The 22,209-nt window shown below is 39.7% G+C and overlaps 1 protein-coding gene across 1 annotated transcript; it reads left to right on the forward strand.

Moving 5' to 3' along the window:
- Positions 1 to 3,003: 3,003 nt before the first annotated feature.
- On the forward strand, positions 3,004 to 6,218 carry LOC135729755 (uncharacterized). The gene has a single exon (XM_065247585.2). It carries the CDS (start codon positions 3,070 to 3,072, stop codon positions 5,908 to 5,910), a length of 2,841 nt encoding a protein of 946 aa, XP_065103657.1. The 5' UTR covers positions 3,004 to 3,069; the 3' UTR covers positions 5,911 to 6,218.
- The last annotated feature ends 15,991 nt before the right edge of the window (positions 6,219 to 22,209 follow it).

The following is a 22,209-nucleotide window of genomic DNA, read 5'->3' on the forward strand; positions in this document are numbered from 1 at the left end:
CTGTTCGATCCTCTTCGAGGCGTTACTGCAAACACAGGTAAGTAATACACTGCACAGGTAGGTTACTCACAACACTGGGGCCTTTGGTTCACTCCAAAGCATTCGTGGAGACAGGGGTAATGGGTTCTCACTACTGACACTGTTCGATCCTCTTCGAGGCGTTACTGCAAACACAGGTAAGTAATACACTGCACAGGTAGGTTACTCACAACACTGGGGCCTTTGGTTCACTCCAGAGCATTCGTGGAGACAGGGGTAATGGGTTCTCACTACTGACACTGTTCGATCCTCTTCGAGGCGTTACTGCAAACACAGGTAAGTAATACACTGCACAGGTAGGTTACTCACAACACTGGGGCCTTTGGTTCACTCCAAAGCATTCGTGGAGACAGGGGTAATGGGTTCTCACTACTGACACTGTTTGATCCTCTTCGAGGCGTTACTGCAAACACAGGTAAGTAATACACTGCACAGGTAGGTTACTCACAACACTGGGGCCTTTGGTTCACTCCAAAGCATTCGTGGAGACAGGGGTAATGGGTTCTCACTACTGACACTGTTCGATCCTCTTCGAGGCGTTACTGCAAACACAGGTAAGTAATACACTGCACAGGTAGGTTACTCACAACACTGGGGCCTTTGGTTCACTCCAAAGCATTCGTGGAGACAGGGGTAATGGGTTCTCACTACTGACACTGCAGTACAAACACAAGTAAGTTACACACTGCACAGGTAGTGGTTGGTTTCTCTCCTCTGGCTCGGGCCTCAACGTGGTATTTCTTCGCACAATCTGCACGGGGCCCGGGCGGCTTTGGTTACTGTCAATACAGCACACACACAGCAAGCTTAGTGAAACACACGGTAAAAGTCACACTCACCACAGCACTCTGCACACGCACTCCACGTGAAGTTAAGACTTGGCCGCCTAGGTCTTGGCTGCTCGAGAGGCGGGTTGGGCGTTCTACACGCCAGCAAGAGAGAAAAGATTTCACAGATGAATATGTTCAACAACGCCCCTCTGTGTCTCCTGGTTACCTCTTCGGCTCACCTACGCATTTAATCCCCGCAGGGCCGGTAACCTTCAACACCCCCACAAAGACACCAGTAACTCCTCTTCTAGATAGCACAGAGCGTTTGTTTCGATTGTTTACTCACGCTTTGTTGTCCAACCGATTCCCCAATCATGCATCCAACAGCGTCGCGTTCTCTTTTCCACATCCAAATCACACGATAACTTCCTTACTCCAACGTTTCCAACCTCTCGTCTTCCCTAAGGGATTAAAGTGAGTCAACCCAGCCGATCTCCACCGTAGCAACAAGCGCAAGCAGCAGATTCACAAAGTGCCACCAACAACACCAACGGACATCTTCAAAGGTCTTTATATGCTCAACCTTCTCTCCTTATCGGCCTATCAGTGATTGCTGTGTCGATCGCTCTCACCTGAATGTTATCGGGCTTGATTTAGTGTTTTTGGGGAAACCCCGGGAATTCCGGTGTTTCGCATCAGTCGTCCGAGCGGAACCAATCTCACACACTTTTGGTTCCGCCCTCACAGATCGTCACTTGGTGACATATTCACTTATAAATGTATAATGTAAATGTCTTAATCAACTATTTCTAATCTCATCATGTCACGCGGTAGGGCCTGAGGCAAGCAAATGTTATGCTAGGCCACCCACTGTGCTAGTGGCCGAAACGTGAGAATCAGCTAGAGTGCACTATATCAAACAAAGTAGACGCCAAGGAAATAACTGTGCCCGCAGGCGACCGACCCCGAAGGGGTTCTGTTCATGCTAGCAGTGGCTGAAGTAAGTTAAATTACAAGGCAGACGCCAGGGTGGGGGTCTGTTCATGTAAGGGGAGCAGCCGAAGCGCGCTATAAGTACAAGACAAACACATATGAGAGGGTATTGTGAAAAGTTGAATGTATTGTGCACACTGTGGCATATTTCACACTGCGTAGGTGGGGAAAGGAAGCCTTGTGGCTTTCCCGTGGCCGTAACCTTGGAATACCTCGGAGCTCTAAACGCGATCCTTTTGTCCCTAAGGAGTGCGATGATCTATGGCGAGACGCTTCAGTCACAGTGAAGAGAAATCATCTGAGTAAGTTGCCGCCTAAACAGGTTATATAGTAGCGGAAGTCCCGTAGCGGAAGAGGGAGGACTTCCCATAGCGTCAGCGGACGCAATGTCGAGTGAGCGCTCTCGATAGGGAACGTCTCGGTTACGTATGTAACCCTCGTTCCCTGAAGGAGGGAACGGAGACGTCACGTCGTGACCGACGAATTGGGAACTCGTTTAGAGAGACCAATCTGCTTCGAATTGAAAAGGACGCTGATCTCCGGATATACGAAAGAGTTGCTGTCTTTAACAAGACACAGAGCTCTCTCGTATCACTCTTTTAGGTAAATTCACTCTAGATGCTCAGTTGATGATGCGCACAGGGATCAGCAACGCACTCACTAAAACTCAAAACAAAAAAGATGCAGAGTAGTGGAAAAACTGCGGCGTCCGCTGTGGTATTGCTAGTCCAACCAACTTCAGCAATCGTTTCCCACCAGAGCAGAAAGTAGCTTCTCAGTAGCAGATACTGCCGGATTTCTCAGCGAAAAAGAAGCTAATTTCCATATTTGCACCTGCTGCTTATATACGCACCTGGCGGGGCGGCACCAGCATTATGCAAATATCTCAATGCCAAGTTCATTGGCGTTTTAGTAGTATTCGAAGCAGATTGGTCTCTCTAAGCGAGTTCCCAATTCGTTGGTCACGACGTGACGTCGTAGTGACCGACTGAAAGGGAACTTACATTTTCAAATCGAACCAACTTTTTTACAGTGTGGCAGGGCAGGTCAATACTTCTCCAGGGCTCCATTTTGTTCAAGACAAATAAGGCAATTGAGAAAAAAACTCACATCTGTGCTGTCACAAATAAAGGAAGTGACTTAAATAAAGTAAATATAAATATTCTTACACCCACATTCAGAGACAAAGAAGCGACACTGAGATGAGACAACAGAACCAGAACAAAAGATTAAACTTGAACTGGAGAAAATCACCCAGGAATTGAAGATGATTTATCCGTTCACTTTCTTCTTATTGTTTCTAAGGACTTCATTTGTATTTTCTTGGCTTGTAGGGAAATGTATATTTTACGATGATGTGGAAGAATTGCCTGTTGACAGTTCATGTCATGGAAAACCAAACGCTGCATCCTGCACTCAGGTCACTGATATTAAAGAGGATCTCCGCAGACTTCCATCAAATTTACTGAACCTCTGCATTGAAATGGATCGTGATATGAAGTATATTGGTGTCTTGGCTCCAGATTCATTTTCACGATTCTCTTCTCTGGAATACCTTGAAATTGTCGGATGTTTTTCCAAGATCTTGCCAGAAGCTTTTACTGGATTGTTAAATTTAAAGTCATTGCAGTTGTCTTTCATCTTGGGAGAAATCTGTTGTGAAGCAGCTGTTGATTTCAGTGGTCTTCCTTCACTTAAAACATTGTTTCTTTCACGGTATAGTTTGTCATTAATGGCACCAAATGTTTTTGATACATTACCTCAGTTAGAGATATTACACATAGGCAATGCGTGTTTAAAAGATCTGTCTGAGGTTCTGTGTCGACTGGGACATTTAAAATCATTGAAAGTGTTTTATCTCGATGAGCAACTTTTAACTAGTCTTCAGGTCCCAAACTGCTCCCTTTACAACACCTCAAACAGTTACATATCTACTGTACACAATATTGAAGACGTCTATTTGAGGTTAGGATCATTAAAGCACATAGATGAAGGGGCTCTGAGCGTTTTTGGAAATTTATCTGAAATGCAATGTGGTTTCAGATTAGATTTTCTCAGAGATCTTTCTATGACTGGAGTAAATAAAATCAATAGCTTGATTTTTTCTGTGGATGTACTTAACATTGATGAGTTGTGTTACGCAGCAAAGTTATATTCTATTAAATCTATAGATGTTTTTTACCAGACCATTAACTTGCCAGCTATTTCTACAAATATCACTGAAGACTGTAAGAATATTGTAGACATTTATCTCCATCTAGACAAATATCTTTATCAATTTTTATCTTTAGATATAAATTTGATCTTTCAGTTTTTCAGCAATCTCTTAACAATCCGTGTAAGTGAACATGTGCTCAGTTCAAATGATTTTAAATCTCTTTGTTTGTCCAATCCACAGTTAGTCGAACAGCTGTCTTTTTTGCGTATACACGCAGCTTATATAAATAAGATCATTTCTCACCAGTTCATGTGTTTCACAAATCTTGAGCGTTTGGGTTTAATTTCAAGTAATATTTCCATCATAGAAGATTTAGCTTTCAGTGGATTAGACAAACTAAAAGATTTAAACCTCTTTGGCAACAAGTTATCTTACATTTATCAAGACACATTCATTGGTCTGTATGAACTGATGGTCCTAAATCTTCTAGAAAACCCTATCATTCAAATTAAATCAAATTCATTTGGACATCTTATTAACCTTCGCACACTTCTTCTGGGAGATTTAAAGTTTTCACCTAACATGTCACAGGTCAAGCTGCATTTATCTGATATATTCGGAAGCGTCCCGTATAATCTGAGTCAGGTGTCTATTAGTTCAGGCTTGAGACCAATGCACTTGATCATTGGTAATATTACACTGATTCAGAGTCTTGACCTCCAAATCAAAGGTCAATATGTGACAGTTGAGGATTGTGCCAGTCCACTCTTGACATCTGTAGTCACACTTCAAATAATTGCAGAATACGTCATCTGTGGAAAGGAGTTTATTGGGAAATATGTTAAATCAGTTGTTCATCTGGAATTCAGATCAACGTTTTCAGACAACATTGGTGACTTAGCAGTAATAAATCAGCTTGTTCATTTAAAAACCCTAATGCTGGTAGACATTGATTTGTCAAAGCAGCCTAATGTGCCAATAATGTTTCACAACTTGACAAAATTACGAACACTGATCTTGGGAAACTGCAGAATTTTCTTTTTGGATGGAAGTTTGACAAAGGACCTAAAGGCGCTGACATCTATGTTTTTTAAACAGTGTAATGATGTAAAAATTCTTCAAACCTTTGTTGAACATCTGACTAGTTTAAAATATCTCAAACTCGAGGAGTTGCGATTGCACTGCAGTTGTGATAATGCTTGGCTGATCTCATGGATGAACAACAGGCAGGTTCAGGTTTCTGTGGTTGCCCCCACCATGGATGAACTTCAGTGTTTAACTAATAATGAAGTTGACAATCTGAACTTTGTTCATTACACACAGGAGAACTGTTCATTTGATATTGAATTTGTGCTCTTCGCCGCAACTTCTGCTTTTTTATATTTGTTTATGTTTGTAGCGTTGTCATATCAGTTTGCAGGGAAATACATAATGCCGTTCTATTACATTGCCAGCGGATGGTTCAGAGAGGCGTTGCGTATGGATGCCAAACGGCAGTACCGCTATGATGTTTTTATTTCGTACAGCAGTAAGGATGAGCACTGGGTCATGGAAAAACTTCTTCCCAACTTGGAGCAGCGTGGCCCTCCGTTCTTACGTCTCTGTTTACACGGTCGGGACTTTCAGTTGGGGCAAGACATTGTGGAAAACATCACAGACAGCATCTATGCAAGCCGCCGAACTCTTTGTCTTGTCAGCCGTAACTTCCTCCGTAGCACCTGGTGTACTTTGGAGATGCAGCTGGGCACCTACCGGCTCCAGGTAGAACAGAGGGACATTCTTATCCTGGTCTTCTTAGAAAAAATCCCCTCTCGCTTGCTATCCTACCATCACAGGTTGGCCCGGCAAATAAAAACTAGGACCTATCTGGACTGGCCAATGGACACTGAGAAGCAGGAGGAATTCTGGGACAGGTTATGGTGTAAATTGAGCTCTGATAAAAGTAGCTAGACTTTACTGTACACTGTACACATTGATAAACACATTTAACCCTTATGCGTTCATATGGCCCCATTTTTGTCCTTTCAATTTTTCTGTAATTTTGTTAATCCAAACTGCATAGATTTCACTGTGTATAAGGTGTGTTTATATATATCAGATTTTTTGCTTTCATAAATGTTTTTTAAAATATCAAAAATCATGACTTTTCAAAGTTTAAAAAAATTGTACTGCCTTTTTTTTTGATGATGCAATTTTCCAATGTTTGACCTAAGGAGTAAATACTTTTTTTACATTTATTTCTGCTGTATTATAGAGCACTGCAGGCAAACTGAATAAAAGATTATGCTAAAGTTGTGTGTGTTGGTATGAATGTCAGAGTGTGATTTGTGTACTGTAAAATTTATGTTTGTGAGTGAATGCACAGTTTGAAAGAAAGACATTATACTGTACTGCAATTTACATATTCCACTCCATGTACACAACCACAAGGGCTGGTTCTTGCAAGCAGAAGGTTGAGTTGGCAGAAATCCTGGGGGGGAATTATATATACAAAAATATGAGATTAATGTAATTGCACAAACATAGATTAGAATACATTTCCAAACATTGTTTTTGATAGTTTATGTTATTAAACTAAGTTGCTGTTTCATGCATTAGTGAAAAAAAAATTAATTAAACTGCAAATAAACACAACAAAGCACTGAAACAGCTAATTACTCACTTCTGCTATATACGAATAAGTCTGACTTTGCACTAGAATCAATCTCTTATTTGCATCTGCACGCTGTTGTTTAGGTAAAGGGTTGTAAAGGGTTATGTTTGCCCCTTTGTGTTGAATTTAGGGGGCATTTTTATTCATCCTGGTTGCATTTTTGCCCAAAGCCCTCAGTAATTTCTGACCCTGCGATGCGAATGGACAATCCATCATTAATTGACTGCTAAATAGACTCAAATGACTGGGATGGTGCATTTAAATTTAAGTTAAGTCCTGTAAAGTGATTTTAGGAAATTAAGGTGGAGGAAGACAAATTTATTTCTGAAGCAGAACTAGGAAAATTTAGTTTTTTTCTGTATCATCGGAAACAACAGGCTAAAAGCTACACATTGCACACAAGTAATTCTGCTTTTAAATCTTCCCATATGAAAATTAACCATGGTTTTATTGTGGTAAAAGTGTGGTAACCATGTTTTTTTGGTGCATTGATTACTATTAGCTATTACTATTGTCAAAACCATGGTTATTTTGTGGTTACCATGGTTTTACTACAGTAACCATGGTTTTTTGGTTTTAACTGTAGTAAAACCATGGTTAATTTTCGTAAGGGTTGTGGCCCGACAGTCAGAGATTTTCTACAAAAGAAAGAGGCCGTCTCGTTGTGAGTGAGTGACGTTGCTTTCAACCAATAAAAACGGTTAAATACTGACATTTCCTGCTGTTGATTGGTTAAGACAGCCCTTCTCTAAACCCTTAAGATAGCCTGCCTCAGATTGCTTTTAACCAATGTATAAATTATAGTACATTAAAATATGAATGATGAATGACTGAATTCTGATTGGGTGGTCAAGACCACCCCTGCCTAGAGCCGGCCCTGACAACCACTAAAGGTCACAGAGGTTTGAAGATTTTTTTTTTTTTTCATTAAAATGTGTTTCCTCCATTCCTTGTTTGCGTTGTTCTTTATTTGTTGTTTTTGTACAGAGATAAAAATGTATTTTAATTTTTAAGTTTAGATGCCACTCTCTATTTGGTTTCATTTGTACAAGAAGAAAATGCATAATTTGGCATTATGTAAACAAACTTGTATTAAAAATAAACAAATATTTAATAGTTATGGTCTGATTCTGGTTTAAAGTCCGAAGAAGTGTGAAAAATGTTAATTAATAATTTTTAATGTTTTTTTTTTTACATTTATCTGTAGTGTAATATGTTTAGTATTGTATGTGCTTTATATGGAATTGAATATAGTGTTGTACCACCATTTGTTTTATTGTGCTTCTAAACAATGTAACCCATAGAGCCCTGTGGTTAATGTTGTAACGTGTGACCAGATAAAAAAAAACTACAGTACATTGAAGTGACTACTGAAACCTCATTTTCTAATGATCTCAACCCTTAATCTATTTCTGAATGTGTTTATCAGAACTGGGTAGAAGAAAAGAGGCCACATGTATCTATAAAGATAGGTTTCATTTCTGGATGAAAAGAACAACTTCCTCATTAAGACATCTCAGTTCATAGAGAACAGCTTTTTGTTGAAACTGTGAAAGAACTTGTACAGAACACAAAAGTTTTTTTTAACTTTATTTATAAAGCACTTTTCACACATATAGCTGATAAAAAGTGCTGTACAGTAAAAAAAAACATAAATCAAAGAAACAGTCATGCAAACAATCACAATAAAAACAAGACAAAAAACAAGTTCTCAGCTAGAGGTTAAGTCTGCAGGTGTCCTTTAACCCTCTGAGGTCTAAGGGGTTTTTAGGGCCCTGGGGAAGTTTTGACATGCACTGACATTTGTGCTTTTTTTAGTTGCTTAAACATATTAAGGGCAAAATTCTCATAACACTGTGTTCAGCACAAACTGGGCTACAACATTATATGATCAACATGTATGTACATGTTTATATTTTAAAGAGAAAAATGCTTATGCGTGTTTTTTGCACAAATGTTTAAGTCACTGATATAAGTCCACAAAACTCATTCTAAACATGTTATCCCAAGACTTTTCAAAACAGTGTATATACATACACACACACACATACACACACAAATGTTGGTGTATGTGGTTTACGGGGACATCTCCATAGACGCAATGCATTTTATACTGTCCAAACTGATATATTCTATTCCCCTAACCTACCCCAATCCCTAACCCCAATGTCACAAAAACCTGTTGCCAGTCTTTAATCTATGAAAAACTACCATTTAGTATGTTTTTTAGCATTTCAGTTTATGGGGACATTCTCTGTGTCCCCGTAAACCACGTTTATAGCATAATAAACATGTCATTATACACTATTCATGTCCTCGTAAACCACATAGACCAACCCACACACACACTCACCTAAAGGATTATTAGGAACACCATACTAATACTGTGTTTGACCCCATTTTGCCTTCAGAACTGCCTTAATTCTATGTGGCATTGATTCAACAAGGTGCTAAAAGCATTCTTTAGAAATGTTGGCCCATATTGATAGGATAGCATCTTGCAGTTGATGGAGATTTGTGGGATGCACATCCAGGGCATGAAGCTCCCATTCCACCGCATCCCAAAGATGCTCTATTGGGTTAAGATCTGGGGCCTCATTTATAAAACTTTGCGTAGGATTTGCGTCAGAAGTGGCGTACGGATGAAACATAGGACGCGCGTACGCACAGAAATAATCGGATTTATAAAACCGTGCGCACGCACATCCTACGCATTTTTCCCTTAATAAATCACAATCAATTCTAAATGTAGCGCAGCTTTTGCGGCTTCATGACATGCCCATAGTTGTCCATAAATAGTCTGTGAAACGCCCACAAGTTAATATGCATTGATTGGGAAATGATGGCAAACACAGAGAGGAAATCAAAAAAACGTAACTTCACTCAATGTGAAGTAGAAGTTATCGTTGGAGAGGTGGAAAAGAGGAGAAAAATGTTGTTTGGAGGGCACAGTGTGGGCATTACTAATGCCAAAAAGGCACTTGAGTGGCAAACGGTGGCAGACGCTGTAAATGCTGTAGCCTCACAACCTCCGACCGTGGCCGAAATAAAAAGGAAATGGTCGGACATCAAAGTCGAGGCAAAAAAACGTCTCGCGCTCCATCGCCAGAGTGTGTCTGCCACGGGTGGGGGTAAGGGGACACCGGAGCTGACCCCTCTTGATGAGAGCTTTCGATTAATGAAAGCATTTTCATTAACGTTCGGTGCCCTTATGGCAACATGAGTGCAATCAATAGCACCGAGGACATTTGGGAAACCATACATAGCTGCAAATTGTGCTTTCTTGTTTGCCTGTTCACCCGCCGTGTATGGAAACTTTATGGAATCATGGGACGAAGCTATTATGCCTTTTAATACGTCTGGCATTACCCCGCTAAGGGGTCGGCTGAGATATTCCTGACCTGTCAGCCAATTCCCTCTGAAAAGTACCAGTCGCCAGGAATCCTAGTGTTGTTAGGACTTGAAGTGGGACTGGCACGGCATGGTTCCTCCGAGTGCTCCTCTGTAACGCCGGGCCCAAAAGCCCGCAGAGGTCCAACAGGACGGCTCGAGGAAGTCGGAACCGGCTCATAAGCCACTCGTCCTCGTTTGCCAGCAAGTCTTCTTGCTGTCTAAAGATGCGGTCACTCCGAATCCTTCCATTTGCCACATCTTCTAAGAGCGCAAGGTCAGCCATTGTGCGTCATTACGCATTGTGATAGGGCATTTTATTTTCATCCATTTAATTGCATCTGACAAGCTACAGATGTCGGTAATAATCGATGTGGAAATGGGACATTGTAATTTCAAAAATAAATCAAAATAATCAAAAATAAAACACACTAAAGGCATATGCATGAATACCATAATTCCGTAGATTATGAAGATATGGTTTACTATGAAAACAACTTTCCCCAGTGGACAATTAATACATCTATCTATCTATCTATCTATCTATCTATCTATCTATCTATCTATCTATCTATCTATCTATCTATCTATCTATCTATCTCCTTAATTATCTATTTATCTGTCTATGTAATTACATCTATATCTGCTCCGCCAGATGGACACATTGACGAGAATATCAATTTTGTACATTATTTCGTTCTGTGAACTATATTCTTTATGAGGATGAATTGCACAACATGCCAATATTATTTCAGAACATATTTCACTTTTCTTTTAGCAAATATGTGTTCATTTGAATTTCTGTTGTATTTTTCGATTTCTTTATTTTTTGTTTCACTGCTGATCGATCAAACGGGTTTTCGTGTAGGCTGTTAATTGTAAGACTTGCTTTGTGAAGTCTTCATGTTATTTATGAGAGGCAGTGTTGTCACTTTCACGTGTTTCTTCCATCTGCCGACGGTGTCGCCATTTCTCATTGCACCCGTTTTTGTGCGTACGCCTGGGTCAGAGCTTGCGTGACGGACAGCACATTTTCCCGTCAAGTTTGCTTTTTATAAATAACAACTATTGCGTAGAGAGTGGCGTACGCCTTCTTTTGTGCGTACGCAACGTTTATAAATGAGGCCCCTGGTGACTGTGGGGGCCATTTTTGGGGGAATGTTTTTGGATTTATTCTTTAAATACTTTGTCACCATTAGGGTTGAATGAGGATTTTGATATCAAGCCATTTCTATAACAATTTTTAAATGTTTGTTATTTCTTTTCAAGTTATATGATATGTATTTTGAGTGTTTGTCATATGATTTGTTTCTGTCACATGATTTGTTTTTGTCACATGACTTCTTAGTGAGCAAGTCTAATTAAGGTGAGCACCTGTTATGTATTTAAAGGTGTTCCTCACTTATTGAGATTGTGCCTGATGAAGACCTGAGGTTCGAAACATTGCCTTTTAATTAAATAAACTTTTTGTATGGAGCAGTATTTTTCTAGCCTAGAAATCTAGACGCACCCTTGCGGCCGCAAAATATATTTGCTGCCAGGGTTTAGTCTAGGCACTCACAATACACTTAACAGCTCCAAAAACCAAAATTTGGTCAGGCCAATCACATCGTGTGTAGCGTCTGTGGGGCGGGCTTAACATAATGACGACAGAGCTGCATCGGTTCCTACTTGAAAACAAAGAATGGCTGCTGCTGCTGGCGAACAGCTTTCTTTTGAAGCGGCTTTGGCCGCGACTCTGGAGGACTTAGACTTATGTTTTTCTTTGAAAGAAGAGCAAATAACCCTACTGAAGTCCTTTTTAAGCAAGAAAGATGTGTTTGGAGTTTTGCCGACTGGTTACGGTAACTACGTCACCTTCGTCGTTGCTCTGATTGGTCATAGCGCTATCCTATTGCGTGCAGAGGCATTTTGAGGGACAACCTTATATCCCGCCCCTTGCATTGAGCCGTTTGTGTGAAGAGTTGCCAGACCTTACATCTTGATGTAAAACCATAGCAATCATGGTAAAGGTACTGTTTGGCCATCGTAAAAATGAACACACGGTTAGTGTTTGGTTGGCCAGCTTTTTGTGCATTAAAAAGCTCAAAAGAAGAACTGCCTATCGTTGTCTGGACTCTTATTTGTGTTTTTGTAATCATTATAGTAGAAACACAATAAGGGACAAGCGTGATCAATCAATGTTTGTGTCACAAGTCGGGGCTGGCCACTAGTGTAAACAAGCCACGCCCCTTCTTAGTTTCCACCTCGAGGAGGTCCCCAAAGCCAACCCAATGACCAAACAACACAAGTGCACGTAAGTATAAAAATATAATTTTATTTAATTTAATTCAAATAGAGATGGGGAAATGGGGCAGGGGGGGGGAGATTTTAAAACTAATGCTCTGGTTCTGCCCTCCAGGTGGGCCGTGAACGGAAGAGACAAGAGGGGGGGGAACGGACGGGGCCAAGTGTCCGGGGTCCGAGACTCTGCAGGGGGTGCGGCTCAGGCTCCTCCGCCTTGGTTTATGATCTCGTGGCGCCCTCCTCTTCCTCCTGGAGGCAGAATAAAAATGGCAAGATAAGTGCTGGGTCAATAGGCTTCTTTCGTGAACGTACCCTTGCCGAATGGCACTGTAGCTCTCCGATACGTGGTGCTGGGGGCTAACTTCGTGCTGTTCCTCCAATCACGTGTGTGTCTTTCCCCTCTCTTTACAGGCTGCCAGCCAGAACGCAGAAGATCGGTGATTTACTGCTGATGACGCTCTCTCGCCTTTTCAACTTGGAACGGTGCGCAGTAAGTATAGTACAGGTAAGATTTACTCGTTCACTCCCTCTCTCCACAGGCTGCTGGCAGGGACACAGAAGATCGGTGATTGATACAACTGAATTCTCTCTCACCTCTCCAGCTTGGGACGGCGTACAATAAGTACGGTGCAGGTAAGGTTTCACTTTCTCTCTCTCCACAGGCTGCTGGCTGGGACACAGAAGATCGGTTATCAATACAGCTGAATTCTCTCTCACCTCTCCAGCTTGAGACGGCGTACAGTAAGTACGGTACAGGTAAGGTTTCACTTTCTCTCTCTCCACAGGCTGCTGGCTGGGACACAGAAGATCGGTTATCTATACAGCTGAATTCTCTCTCACCTCTACAGCTTGAGACAGCGTACAGCAAGTACGGTACAGGTAAGGTTTCACTTTCTCTCTCTCCAGCTTGAGACGGCGTTCAGTAAGTGTGGTGCAGGTAAGGTTTCACTTTCTCTCTCTCTATAGGCTGCTGGCTGGGACACAGAACATCGGTTATCTATACAGCTGAATTCTCTTTCACCTCTCCAGCTTGGGAAGGCGTACAGTAAGTACGGTGCAGGTAAGGTTTCACTTTCTCTCTCCACAGGCTAACACTCGTGGTCAACCGACAGTCAGTTCATACATGCATGTCATTAGGGTTAGAAAATAGTGGACTTACAGTGACCATACTCCCACAACTCAAACATGCCTCGAGACTGTATGGTAATTCAGGCGTCGGGAAAACAAAGACCTCCCAGCGGCTGCTGCTACCGCAGAGGGAACAATTCTACCTGTCACACCGAGCCGAGCGCAGTCCTCTCCTCTCCACTTCCTCGTCAGTAGAGCACTGGACAGGGGCGCCCCTTTGAAGAGGCTTCGGGACAGGTGAGGTCTAACTCCGCCTCTCTCTGCAGATAGTAGATGTTATGTATATGTATATACAAGCAATCATTAATCTTTCATTGTACTCACACAGTCTCCGGCGGTCAAACTCTTCACCACCACTCCACAAACAACCCAGATCCAAAAGATGGCCGCCGACTATCACCACGGTAAGTATTCACATCAGGGGCTCACCCACAGCATATGCCAGGCAATATAACAACTGGTACCGGCAGCCTTTTCGTTCTCCCACGACGAAAGGGGTGGAGGCGGGGGGTTTTCTGACAATACACACACAGCAAAGACACTGCACCACTTCAAAGTGAATTTTTCACAACAACACAGACTCACCCATCGCACTCAAGTGAACACTTAGGACGCCCTTCCTCCACTTCACCGGAGCCCGCTAGGCGTTGTTAGCACGGCCCAGTCAACGTCCACGTCGCTGTAGCAGCCAAAACTTGTCCTCCTCCGGCTCTCCCACCACACTGTTCCGTGGTAGGGCCATCCTCCTTTTTCTGGAGTCGTCCGCTACACAATGGGTTAATATACAGCGTGTCCACAATCAATATTGCATACTCACAGTCACCATACTCCCCTTCGACACACACACAAAGGCCAGTATTTCCAGCTTCACACGATGAGGCGTTTCCTTCCTATGGCAGTGTTTACACAATGATTGCAATAGCTTCCAGTTTCTTCATATAAACAACCACTCACACTAACTCCGATCCTCTTTCTGTTCCACTACGATTTGTTCCGTCCCACACAGCCACGCCAGCTTCAGCCTGAAAGGATACAAGCGCACAACAACAGCACCAAAAACGAACTCCCAACTGTGTTTTTTTTTTTTTTCTTTATTTAACCAGAAAGAAAACTCAGTGAGATTAAAAATCTCTTTTCCAAGAGCGTTCTGGTCAAGACAGGCAGCAGCACAAATTAACAAGGTTACAGACATAACAACATGAAACATGTAACATAAAACATAGTACAATAAATAGTAAATTACAAGGTTATAAAATATCCAAAGTTTCATATATATATATTATCTCATACGATAAACAACAGCAAGGATCATTCCAATAATCAATCGAAGCATTTACATCCATTTTGAGTAGCCTCCAAGTCATTTAAAAGTAGTTTAAAAACACCTAAAGAAACTGGCTCCTTAAGGTTCAAAACAGTTTGCAGCTGATTCCAAGCACAGGGGGCCGCATACTTAAAAGCCCCTTTTCCCAATTCAGTCCGAACTTGAGGGACAGATAAAACTAGTAAGTCCTCAGAACGAAGACAATATCCTGTACCTTTCTTTTTAATGTAAGATTGAAGGTATGGAGGAAGCAGACCGAGAATAGCTTTATAGATAAAAATGAACCAATGAGTGTGTCTACGTGTAGACAATGCAGACCAACCAACCCTCTGATACAAAGAACAGTGATGAGTAAGTGCTTTAAAATTCGTGATAAACCTAAGAGCTCCATGATAAACAGTATCCAACAATTTCAAACTTGTTATGGACGCATGCATGTATATAACATCGTCATAGTCTAGCACTGACAAGAAGGTGGCAGCAACAAGTCTCCTTTTGGCCTCAAAAGAAAAACACGACTTGTTTCTAAAATAAAAACCCAGTTTCAATTTTAATTTTTTTACCAGCTGCTGAATGTGAGGTTTGAATGAGAGTGAGTCATCAATTATGATACCTAAATACTTGTATTGAGATACTAACTCAATTTCGAAGCCCTGAGAAGTAGTGATGGGTTGAAGGTTACATAACTTTGATTTTGCACTGGAAAACAACATAAGTTTTGTTGTCATTCAGGACTAGTTTTAAATCGAACAAGGTATGTTGTACAGTATCAAAAGCAAGTTGTAACTGACAAAGAGCTTGATTAGGAGTTGGTGCAGAGCAGTAAATCACAGTATCATCGGCATAGAAATGGAAATTTGCATTTAAAACATTTTGATCAAGACTGTTGATATATAATATAAATAAAAGTGGTCCCAGCACTGATCCCTGGGGCACACCCTTGGATATACTAAGAAGGCTGGAAATTAAGCCATCTGCCTTTACGCACTGAGATCTACCTGATAAATAATTATTAAACCAGCAAACTGTTTGTTCTGACAACCCACAATTGAGAAGTCTTTCTTTCAATATTGCATGATCCACAGTATCAAAAGCCTTCGATAGATCAATGAAAAGAGCTGCACAATGTTGTCTCTTATCTAAAGAATCAATAAAATCATTTACTACTTTTAGGGCTGCAGTAGTTGTACTGTGTTTTTTGCGAAAACCTGACTGAAAATTAGACAGAATATTGTTGGCATTTAGAAACTCTTTCAATTGTTCACTAGAGTTTCCATAACCTTTGCAAGGACAGACAACTTTGAGACGGGTCTGTAATTATTTAAATTAGTCGGGTCTCCCCCTTTTAACAGAGGAAGAACAAATACAGATTTCCATATAAGTGGAATTTCATTTGTAGCCAGAGAAAGATTAAAAAGATATGTCAAAGGTGATGCAATAAAATCAGATGCCAACTGTAGAAAATAAGGCTCCAAATTATCGGGACCAGACGATTTTCTAATATCTAAAGATGAAAGGGTTTTATGTACTTCTGAAACTAGAAATGGCTTAAAACTGAAAGAATTACTGACTCCAACATGACCAACAGTATGACCTTTAGGGGGATTCTGATGCGAAATATTGAGGGAATCGAATTAAAAAAAACAGATGCAATAAAATGCTATTTCGTCCTTTTACTCTGTACTTTCTGAAGGGAGCATGCTTGTCAACAATTTCCTTAAAACCGTCATAAAAGAATTTCCATGCATTTTCAACATCAGCAAAAAGATACATTTTGTCCCAATCAAAATAAAACAGGTCATACATAAACCCTTGTTCCATGAAATGTTTCATGTCATGCTTAATAATGATGCGTGGCTTGGTTTTGGGAATTTTTGTGTTTCTGACCGTGGCAACAACACAGTGATCACTAATGTCGTTTGCAAAAATGGAAGTTGCTGAAAATTTATAAGGAACATTGGTTAGGATAAGATCAATTAAAGATGATTTATCTGGATGTTTCAAATTAGGTCTAGTGGGACTATCAACAAGCTGAAAGAGATTTAGCGAATCACAGTAAGCTTTAAGATCATCAGATACTGGATGTAACCAGTTCCAATTTAGATCTCCAATAATTACAATTTCATTCGAATTCAGACCTGCTATAAGCTGCATTAACGAAGGCAGAGCATCCTTATCCGCTGAAGGTGTCCTATAGCAACCAACTACCGTAAAGTGAAGAGTCTTAGAGACCTCAAGATCAAGTGCTAAAAATTCAAATTGCTTAGTTACTGAATTAGAGAGAAGCACATTTACACAAAACTTATTTTTGACATATACTGCAACACCCCCACCCCTTCTGGGGCGATCAGTCCTATATACATTGTAACCATCAATAACAATATCCTTATTTAGAACAGTTTTGCTTAACCAAGTTTCCGATAGAACAATTACATCAGCATCAGTTGAATGTGCCCAAAATTTTTAGATGATCCTTTATACTGCCTTCTTCGTCGTTTCGTCCAATCACCAGCCGCTAATGTTAATCAGACGCACCTGTGCCGAATCAGCTGATTTTCGTCTCGCGGTGTCTACCGGAAGTTCCGGTGTTCGTATTCTCCCGTCCGGGCGGAAACACTTCCGGGCGAACCAAACTCTCCTAATTTTGGTTCCGCCCCTGGAAAGATCGTCACCCTGTGACATCTGTTTACAGCCGTCGCCGCCATTACTACCTCACGTGTTGATCATGAAAGCAGTACAAAGGAATGTGTGCACATGCAAGTGATTCTGTGTTTAATAAACTTGCTGTGCAGAGTTTATTAGACGCAAGTAAATAGAGATTGTACTGTTTGCAAGAATACCAAAAAGCGTGTCGAATTTCCTGACTCGTGTGTTTGTGTATGTGCGTGCCCGTTGTCTGTACTGTTTGACGGAAGGACAAAGAAACACTCGGGTCTGGAGATGGTGACACACATACACAAGTAAATAAGGATTTAGATGACATGTTTGGTGCACTTGGATGAAACAACTCAGCATAACAAGAAATGGAGAGACTAGATCGTAGATTGATGGCAGGAGCCACGAGTTATGCATATCATATCCATATTATAGATGTCTCTGCTCATTCACTTCAATGGTGTGGTGATCTCACCTCATTACAGATAAACAGGTAACAGAAGAAAGACAGTACCTCTCCTCCTTCTCATATCGTTTACACTGAATGACAATATCTGTTTTCGATCTCACATCATAATTTTTCTGACACATTTCTGAAAGGACTTCACTGAGGTAGAGAGAACAAAACGTGCATCATGTTTGATTTCTTAATTTTGCGAAAGCACAACTTTCTGATTTTATTGGGAGTGGACAGAAAAAAACTAGACACTTTAACGTTTTAAATGATGTATAAATCCAATGTCCACAATCAGCAGAGTTATCTAAGTCTCTTTGCGGAGTGATTGAAAAATAAACAGTTTACGGTGCCCGCGCTGCAGTTGACCCCAGAGTGTTAAACAGGGATTTAAAAACTGGAAACGAGGGTGCAGTAATATGTAATGGTAAATTGTTTCATAATTTTGGTGAAAAAATGAACTTTGATTAAATCAGTTTTTTGATCCACTTCAAATGTTGACTAGTCTAGGCATAAGTGTTAAAAATCAGTAACAATTGCAGTTTCATAAAAAAATTATGGAGAGTAGAAAATATGTTAAGGTAATAAAACGCATAAATGAATATGTATATAATATATGGCAGGTATATATATTTTTTATGTTGTACACACACATCATATACTATGTATACACACACATCATATATTTTATATATAGCATATTACACATATCTTGACATCATTAAAACAATACATTAAATAAAAGTACTATTTAAGTACAAACAATTCTTGCTTCACATTTTTTTTACCGTATTAAAATTTTATATATTAACATATTGCACGAGACAAATAAAGTAAATTAGAGCCCACCCTTAAAATATTCATCCATTTATGTACAAAAATAGTAAATGTCCAGGTTCTCTCTCATTTGAGAGATCATGACACTGTACCTCCACACTCTTTCGACGGTTATGTCCTCTTCGGTGTAAGTTATAAAGTCACACCAACTGAGTCCAGTTATAGCTAGTTGACCTTGAACCTGCCAGTAATATTTCTGGGATTTTTTAAGGGTTGCCTGTCAATTTACAATCTTAATATGCCTAGCCCCAGAAACGGTATGAACATCAGGACATTTCAACTCCGCAAGACCGAAAAAGGGATCTGCATTAGGGTCATAAACTTTGGCATCAGGACTGGCACCAAGGTATGGAGCATCCGGGTGTACCACAAAACCACAAGGTGAGACATTAAAATTAAACAAATCCGAGTAACATTCCAGTACCTCAGGTTCCTTGTCAAGGCCGGATTCATTGCCTTAGTTTGTTTGTACCCTTGATTATCCGTCTTGCCAGTGCCTGGCCAGATGTCTCCCTTCAAACATGACAAGCCTCATGAAATCTGCTAGCTGTCACTCTTGGCTTACGCATTTATTTCCATAATGGACACTCCAAACTGATTGGTCTTGAGTTTGCCTTTCTATTACAGCTGCCAACTCCTGTGTAACACTTACATGTAGGCTCTCCAAATGGAAGAACTGGTGGCCGCTTGGGACGTAGTGCCACTCCTTGGAAATGTAGCACCATCAATAAGGAAAGTTGGGAACAAAGGAGCATCTGTGTGTTTCACCTAGTACAGCTGGGTCAGGGAGGGGACCTTAAAAAAACACATGATATGTTTGGGAAATATTAGGAAAGCCTTTTAAGAGCAGTCTATAATTTGTTATGTTACGTAACATTTGTTATTTAATGTAAAATATAACATCCAATTTGTGACACTTCTATTTAGAGATGAGCAAGATTTGTCTCAATAATTCATACATAAAACACTTTGTACACATGCATTGCCACATTCAGATGCATGAAAAAAAATATCCACAAAAATGAAATTCATGTGCACAAAATGAAATATATATTCATAAAATATGTTTTACAAACAAATTTCACAGATGAACAATTTCTGGGCAAGAAGTTTTGAATGTGTAAAATTCGTAAGTTTGGCATGTACACACAAATCCTGGAGATTCACATATTAATGGCGAATTTCAGAATTGGCCTCCATTCAATTCATGAATTTGAATTTGAATTGAATTTACTTCGCCCTACAGGAAGTTGAATTTGAATTGGAATTACAGGAAGTGGAATTAAATTCATGGGAATTCAAAGAAATTCCACACAACAGAAATAATCCCACATACATTCAGTGTTAGGAAAGTTACTTTGGAAAATTGTTTGGCAACCATTTTAAATACTTGGTTAAAGTAAAGCATTCTGGGAAATGAAGTCATGTTCCATCGTTTTTCATAAAATTACAATTATAAAAAAATCTAACTTAAAGGTGCAGTGTGTACATTTTAGCGGCATCTAGTGGCGAGTTTGCGAATTGCAACCAACGGCTCAGTCCACTGCTCACCTCTTGCTTTTGAAACACATAGAGAAGCTACGGTAGCTGCATCCGGACAAACATGTCATCGTTGGAGACAACTTAGTAAAAAAGTTTGTCCGTTAAGGGCTTCTGTAGAAACATAGCTGCACAAAATGGCGGCTTCCATGTAAGGGGACCCTCAATGTGCGTAGATAAAAACGTCTCATTCTAAAGCAATAAACACATAACGGTTCATTATGAAAGATTTTTATACACCCCTGATCATTTAGTTTTGTATATTATTTTGCATTTCTGTCAAGAGATCCTTCTAAAAATTACACACTGCACCTTTAATTATTTGTTATGTGACTAGATGTTTTAACATTGTCTGTTAATGTAATCTGTACAAGTAGTTCAAACTAATATAATTTATAGAATATGTAATGCAATCATATCTGGCATATTATACTGAAAGCTTCATTTTTAACACTTCACTTACTGTATAATATGTATATGAATTTCTTAGAAATTCTATTGAATTTCAATTCTGCTTCCTTTAATTAAAATTCGAATTGTAATTCTAGATCCTGTTTTTGACATCAATTCAAATTCAATTCAAATTCAAGAATTGAATTGGAATTCAGGAGTCATTCTTAATCAATTCTGAATTGTGCACAAGCCTGAAACTAGTGCATTTTTATACATTCATAACTTGTATTCTGTAAACTGTTTTGTGTTTTTACGTTTTATATATATATATATATATATATATATATATATATATATATTTCTTTTTTTTTTTTTGAGCACGTCAATTGTTTTTTCTTAATATGCATGCAAATTTGGCTATGCATGTGTGCATAGTGAGTTTTGCATGAATTAGTAGAGACTCGCTCCATGAACCTCAACAGGAACATTACTCAATCTGTATTAATAACATTACCTGTGTATTCTCTGTAGGGAGTAGATTTGCATACTGTTCTGGAAGAGATCTTTGTTTTTTTCACAACCAACTGATACTGTATGTTGTTTCTGCAGCAATCCCCTAAAAACAACATTTGAAACTGCATATTTCTAATTATCTACATTACTTTGCAATAGTGTGTAACTTGATTTGTGGTTATGTCTAAAGTAAAAGACAAAAGCCAATATCAGTACATATTTATGTACTTACCTATACTACAGACAGAACCTTGGAACCATCAGAACCATCAAACAACAGTTTTAATAAAATGGAAAGAAACGTCAATATAGAAATCTGCAACCGCAGAATGAAAATCCTATTTAAAACTATCCCTAACACTGTAAACTGTTTTTATTTTCAATATGCAAACAGGGGTCGTGTTAGGGAATGTCTTCACCTCTAGTGTAAGAGATTAGTTTTCTAAACAGGTTTTTCATTTTCTAAGGTAATCTGCAATGAATGTGGCTCCTCACGCTTCCTCATCGACCTAAAACACCTACACCTCACACTCGACACTGAACATTGCATGACAAAAGTGAACATATTATTAGAAATATCACATTAAACATCATCATTTAATATGGTATGCTACCTCATTTGACTAGTTACTCTTATCTGTTTTAAACAACTCTTGAGCCTACAATTTAATAGCAGAGGGAGCCATGATGGCTCTCATTACATATTCACATGACACTTAATCATCATAATCAAGTTTACTTTAACATAGACTGTATTATGTTATGGTGCTTTAAGGTCACATGTTGGTGATTGTTTGGTTTGCGCTCACCGTGGTGCTGAACTTCGAGGTACAGAAATGGTGACGCTAAAGAAGGCAAAAATTTATATTCGGTCATTTCAGCCCTCATGGAGGGGTGAATATAGTTTTGTTTTTTCAAAAAGATTGTATAGTATGCACTTTATGTCTCTTGCTCATAGGTTTTATTTGTTGGCTAACCTAACAAGGAGACTATTATGTCAAGAATCAAAGACATTCCCATGTCAACCAGAACTGTTCAGCGACACATAGAAGAAATAGCAGAAAATGTCAATGAGCA

The sequence above is a fragment of the Paramisgurnus dabryanus genome, chromosome 11 (genome assembly GCF_030506205.2).
Source record: "Paramisgurnus dabryanus chromosome 11, PD_genome_1.1, whole genome shotgun sequence".
Taxonomy (NCBI): Eukaryota; Metazoa; Chordata; class Actinopteri; order Cypriniformes; family Cobitidae; genus Paramisgurnus; species Paramisgurnus dabryanus.

Bases quoted from the DNA above. Each gene is read 5' to 3' on its own strand.
- LOC135729755 (XM_065247585.2), top strand. From the start codon at position 3,070: ATGATTTATCCGTTCACTTTCTTCTTATTGTTTCTAAGGACTTCATTT.